We start from the raw sequence: 6,231 nt of genomic DNA, 5'->3' as shown, positions 1-6,231 counted from the left end.
TTCCATTTGCAGCCAGTTTCCTACTTTGAAACTGTTCGCAGACTGCACTTACTAGAAAATAGAGTCCATGCGCTGATGAAGAACATAGTGGAAAATTCCAAAACAGCCTCTCACTTCTTAATCCTGACTGGCAAATCACTGCAGAAGGGTGCTGCAGAAAGGGAAATGTGTCACACAGATCTGGCTCTGACCTACTTAGCGAGCAAAGCTCTGCATAAGGCACCTTATCAAAGGAGACACCAAAAATCAAGCTTTTAACACGTGTCACTAAGTCCCCAGGAGGCAGGGGTGCTTGCTCAAGATCACCCCAGTGTTGTCTGTTTTCGGAGTGCCCTCCTCTGCCCCCTGCCCCTTCCCATGCTGGCCCTTCTACAGCAGGGGGGAGCCCAGGTTCCTCCCCACTCTGAGACCCTGGCCTTTCAGCCCTCACCTTCCATGGCTCTGTAGCCCTGATTCCAGGAGCTACCATCCACTTCTGCTCTTGAGAGAAGGTCTTTATTTCTAACTGGGGAGGCCAAGTGCAACAAAGCCATCAAGCAGACATCTCTGCTTCAAGAAAGGCACGTACCGAGGCAAAGGTACCAGCCAGAGGTTCTCTGCCCCTCCCTGCAAAGGCTTAAGCAGTTCCTCTGTCCCCAAACCAGGCAACACAGTCCACAGCACCCCCAAAGACTGCTCTGCTGTTCTCTTCCCAGCCTTCAAGCTCCTGAGCCCCCAAGATCCCCTGCTGGCCTCCTTCTCTCCAGATCCTCTTGTCCTCCACCTCTGCCTTGGCATTTAACCCTTCATTCTCTGTGCATAGGCTAGCAAGGTGAACCGAGTCACGCCCTCTTACACGAACAGGAACTCAGTGAACCCAGAAATCTTTGTGAGCCCCTAAAGAAGAATGTGTATTATCTAAAAGCTCATCTAACTTGATCCCAGCTAGGCAGTTGGTCCAATTAAAGGCTGGTGCTGAATGCACCAAAATAAGAAATCCTTGCCTCTCCAATGTGTCAGAACACAGCCAACAAGTCTGTCTGGTGAGCCCCGAACCCCCTCCCATTGCCAACCTGCACAGTCACTAGTTCACCTCTATGGATCGCTTCTCAGCCTGCTGGCTAACATCTAGCGCAGGGGTGGCCCACCCGCGGCTCCGGGGTCCAAACTTCCAAGTCCAACCAGAGTAACACGTTCGCTGCAAGCAGTTGTGTCACGTCATGTAATGCAAGGCCTATGGCAGCTGGCCACCGCGTGCTTGTGCAAAGATTCAAGGAGACGCATATTAACTTCTGAAGAGCCACGGGTTGGCCACTGCGATCTAATGGGGGGCATTGAAACTCTCAGGGCTGCGGGTCTGATGCCAGCCAAGCTGTGGCCCTCTAGAGAGGTAGCAGCCAGGTACTGGGTTTAACTGCCTGCTCCTTTCCTTGCCTTATTTGCACCTTCTTTGTCTTGGTCACTCCTTACTGGTGTGGGTAAAGCACAAGGGCGATGCTGGGCTCCACGTTAGTGCGGGGAAGCTGCGGTGAAACTGCAGAGGTCGGTGGCTCCGCAGCCCCTTGCGCAGGCAGCTGAGCCCATCCTCGGGCTTTCTTCCAAACCGTGCGAAGCCCCTTCGCCTGAGGCCAGAGCTGAGGGCCTGGCTCTTCCTGAGCTTGGGTCACTGGGATTTGGGATTCGCAAGAGGGCTGTATCAAAAGGACGTATAACCCCCACAGCTGTGTCGATCCTTTCTTTTTGTTGCATTCCCCCCCCTCACAACACCCGCTGCCTGGCTCCGGGCAGGGGCCGCCCTCACGCCGCCGCTCCCAGACTGGGCATCAGCCCGCTCTGCGTGGAGCACCCCGAGGTGCGGGCGGGGGCGCCACGTGGCCGCCGGGGGGCTCCCCGTGTGCCCGGAAGCCGCTGCCCCGCGCGGGCCTTTAGTTTGACAGCCCTCCATCCCTTCCTCCTCTCCAGGTCTTCACGGTGGAGGAGCTGATGCGGCACGTGGGGCATCTAGGCGGCGGGCACAGCAAGAACCTCTTCCTGAGGGACAAGAAGAAGAAGGGGCTGTGGCGGGTGACGGCGCTGCACGACCGGCAGGTGAACCTCAACGACCTGGGCAAGAAGCTGGGGCTGGGCAGCGGGACCCTCCGCTTCGCGGATGAAAAAGCCATGCAGGAGAAGCTGAAAGTAGGCCAGGGCTGCGCCACCCCCTTGGCCCTCTTCTGCGACACCGGCGGGGACGTGAGGTTGGTGCTGGACGCCGGCTTCTTGGACGGGGGCTACGACAGGGTCTACTTCCACCCCATGACCAATGCTGCGACCATGGGCCTGACGCCTGAAGACTTCTTGAGGTTTGTGAAGTCCACGGGGCATGATCCCCTCCTCATCCACTTCGAGGACAATGCAAAGTAGGCAAATATCACCCTGCTGCAAATTTTGCCAGGGCTTATTAGCCGATGACATACCAGCTACTTACAAATAACAGGCGGGCACTTACGTTTTTCACTCAGCAGCTTTGCATTTTATAACGCGGAGTTTCTTTTCTAATGCAAACACAACCTTCACATTGTTCTAGAGTTAAAAAAAAAACCATTTGCTTCTGCTACAAGATTAGTTTTTGATTTTGTGAATCTGATCTCTCTACATCTCTTGCTACACCACATACAGTTCCACTCTAGTCGCTTCACAGTATTCTCTTAACAAATTGGATAAAACAGAAACTTTTCTTCATTCACGCTGAACTGAAAGTTGAGAGGAGGGATGCGCTGGCTCAGCCTGGAGTACTGCAACATTTGCAAAATCAGTGGGACTGTGTTCTCAAGTGGCAGAGTCAGTCATGAAGAGGGAGGTAGATTGCATGCCTCCCTCTGCATTTGCATTGTGTTGGTTTGCCTAGAAACACAACTTTGCTATATTAAAGAAAACGTTTGAGTGTCTATTAGCTGTGGTGCAGGTTTATTTCCTTTCCATTTTCACAATTAGTTCAGTCCTGCAGTCTCACTGGAAACGGGGTCTCTGCTGGTATCAGTCCCGCGTTCCAGCCATTGGGTTTCCTTTGTTTAGACAGCTACTTTGATATATGTTGTGGGAAATGAGAGAGAGAGAGACCAAGTTCAGATTTAAGGCCAGATTCTCTCTTTTCTCTTTAAAGCCAGCAGGGACTGGAAATTCCCACAAGAAACCCCTTGTTGAGTTTGCTCCAGCTTGTTCTTTCACGGAGCAAGAACCTGCTGTCCAACAGAAAAGCCAGAGCACAAGGGTTTCAGAGGCCAAGCTCCACCTGCTAAGAGGCTATGCAGAAGCTCAAGTCCATGGTGACTCCCCACTTAAGGAGTAACACGCATTAGTTCCTGGGAATGTACTCTCTCCACCTAGTCATTCCTCTCATCACCTTAACAGTGCTCTACAGGAAGGGCACCTGAGCTCGTCTTCTGCACAAGGGTTATAGCAGCTGCGTGTGGTGAAACTGTCCATATATGGATCTGGGAGGGGAGATTCTAAATTATCACAAGAGCTGGGGGTCATTGAAAAGAATGTTATGTACCTGGAGCTGTGTGTCCAATTTTGGCCATGCTGTCCCAGAAAAAACTACCCAAGATTTTTTTTTTTTTGTGTGGCTCTTAAAAAAAACAACAAGCAGTTGCTCCCCAAGGAGGGAACAAGCACCAGGTCTGGAAGGGCCATAGCCAGTTGACATCATCTCCTTGGTGTCAAAAATGCTCGATCTTAACTGGAAGGCCAAGGTACTGATTTTTTTGTAATTGTTTCCGAGGCCAAAACAGTTACAAATTAAGTCCCAAATTTTGACTGAGCAGAGCTCAATCTTTCAAGTCTATATGACGCTACCAAAAATATCCTGCCTCCCAGACTCCCCAGTCTGGGTCTTCAGCTACTCCCAAATCCATGGCAAGCATCCTACTGTGCAGGTCCTAGGTCCTAAGGCCTTAGAGCTCAGATACACCATAGCCTTACCCGCTTAGCCAAAAGGCCAAAGGAGCAAGTTAGGGGGAAACCCCAAAAGCAAATCCCCCACCACCGTAAATTATATAGCTGAGATGCTCACATTTAGAGGCATTTGTAGATTCACAATGGTCAGCCTTCCCCTCCGTGCTCTCTTGCAAGTTTTGGTGAGCCACTACATTACATACATTTTTATTTCTTCTTCACTCCCACAGCTGAGCTGTCCCTTTTTTTCCCATTTCCAATGATTCCTGTTTCTCCACCAGCCTTAAATGTCTGGCAAACAACACAAAATGGAACCCCAAAGAGTTTACTGAGAATCCCTGTCACCCCCTTTCTTAGCCTGGCACAGTGAGGCCCTGCCTTCCATGAGGTGGAGCTGGACCAGGTTGCCCTGCAGTTCATCTGCATATACATTTTTAGAGCATCCCAGGGCTCAGGACAAGAACATTAGGTTCCAGTCTTAAGTTGGGGTTCATTTAGCATGTTGATCTTGTGGTGGTATTTAGAGTCCACACACATACTGAGCTAGGGGGTCACCATGGCTGGTAATGCTGTTGACTGGTGGGGCCCAGCCCAATGAACTATGTTAGTAAATCATGAGCTTTTGGATTTGGACTAATAACATGCTAAGATTTTGAAACATTTGAAGCGCCGGGTGGTGGTGACTGGTAGTAGGGCCACAGTTCTTGAATGACTCATGGGTTTGGAATTGATTTGGCTTGGAACAAGAAAACATTTACTTAAAAAAAAAAATCAAGCAAGACAGGGGGCACCTGAACCCCAAGGTCTCTGGTCCTTGGGCTTGTGTGTAAGATGCGTGCCTGGATTTGGGGAGTATCCAAAGCCCCAAACTAATGGGTCTAGGAGGGAGCCACACAGCCTTGATTATTGAGCTCTGCTCAGTTGAATTTTGGAACTTGACTACTGGGGTTTGCTCAACTGAATCTAGAACTAATTTGGCCTTTGAAACAAAATAATAATAATAAAAATGTTTGTATTACATGTAAGTAGGTGCCAAAGTGCTGCTTAAGGGAATGTCCATGGAGTACCTGTGCTAAAACTTGCTGTTTTTAAAAAAAGGTAACATGCATCAATACTGGGTGAACTAAGTACATGGGTACCATCTGCAAATTGCTACAGCCATGTTTACATTCAAGGTTATTGTTTTTTAATTTCCTCCTTACTTCCAAGTGCTCAGAGAGAGCAGGGTCTGACAATAAGGAGACAGGGAAGGGGCTGCTAGGGGAACAAGTTGGGGTAGGGGGAGGAATCAGAGAGCAAAGGAGCCATCTGACCCCCCAGATTTATTTTCCCTGCTGTAGCAGTAGGAAGGAGGACAAATTGAAGGCAAAACTCCAATAATTAGATTCTATACCTGGAAAATGATAATTTTATACATTTTCCCATATATAGAATCTAATTATTCGGGAGTCATCTTCTAATGGGGGTCATCTTCTGTTTGAGTAGATACAGTAATAAAGACCATTAAAAACAAAATATTTGAATTCTAAAAAAAGGAATCTCTTACAAATACAATGCAAGATCTATCTCTAGGACTTATGCTACATTTTAATAATATACCCTAGGTCTTCAAAGGATTAAAAAAAAAAGGCAGCCTTTTATGTATAAGGAGAACATACATAATATGATGTTGCATTTTTTTTCTCATAACAGAATTAAATCCTTTATTTTTTAGAAATTAAGACAATCACTAACTGATGTGAATTAGGAAAAAAAAATTCCATTCAGCTGATTATTTCAGTATTATCCATGGCACGGTTGTTAGCATCTACTGCTGAAACATTTGACATTTGCTACTTTTAGAGTAGCTGAACTATGAGGGACAGGTGACCTGGTGTGGCAATTCATATTTTCTTGCCCACCAAAAAGGTGCATATTCACCATAGGTTTTCCATCAATGCAGGATAGCAGATGCCTCACTAGGGTAAATGTTTGATCAGAATGGGCTGATCAATTAGGCTAGCAGAACCTATATGGAACAGTAGATAGGAAGATGATCAGCTACATGGACTTTTGTACATTTTAGTTAAATAAAAGATCTAAATACAACATCTAACAATGAGTAGGCAGATTCAATGAACTTTCTGAGCATTCTGGATCCACAAACCACAAGACAGCAGGACATTAAAATGCAGACCTAAAAATCAGCAAATGTTAAAGTACTGAAAAAAGCACTCCATTTAAGGTATCTTCTTCTGGGCACCCAAAATCCCTAAATGCTTTTGAAAATGTACACTAGTATTTCTATGAGATATCCATTAACTATTTTGAAGTCAG

At 47.5% G+C, this 6,231-nt stretch overlaps 1 protein-coding gene across 3 annotated transcripts; it reads left to right on the top strand.

The window, feature by feature from the left end:
- The first annotated feature begins 1,178 nt into the window (after positions 1–1,178).
- LOC102379914 (prolyl-tRNA synthetase associated domain-containing protein 1-like) lies at positions 1,179–4,780 on the top strand. Of its 3 annotated transcripts, none has more exons than XR_003093567.1 (2): positions 1,179–1,380; positions 1,942–2,055. XR_003093567.1 is itself a non-coding variant. In XM_025201596.1 (2 exons), the coding sequence occupies exons 1-2, from the start codon at positions 1,304–1,306 to the stop codon at positions 2,380–2,382; spliced, it is 507 nt and encodes a 168-aa protein (XP_025057381.1). In that variant the 5' UTR covers positions 1,289–1,303; the 3' UTR covers positions 2,383–4,780. The 3 variants fall into 3 exon arrangements, 2 of the variants coding, with proteins under 2 accessions (XP_025057381.1, XP_006021636.1); XM_025201596.1 differs by having other exon boundaries at positions 1,289–1,369; positions 1,942–4,780; XM_006021574.3 differs by lacking the exon at positions 1,179–1,380 and adding an exon at positions 1,435–1,521 and having other exon boundaries at positions 1,942–4,780.
- Positions 4,781–6,231: the final 1,451 nt, after the last annotated feature.

The sequence above is a fragment of the Alligator sinensis genome, unplaced genomic scaffold, assembly GCF_000455745.1.
Source record: "Alligator sinensis unplaced genomic scaffold, ASM45574v1 scaffold432_1, whole genome shotgun sequence".
Classification (NCBI taxonomy): Eukaryota; Metazoa; Chordata; order Crocodylia; family Alligatoridae; genus Alligator; species Alligator sinensis.
This window is presented reverse-complemented; position numbering and strand designations above follow the sequence as displayed.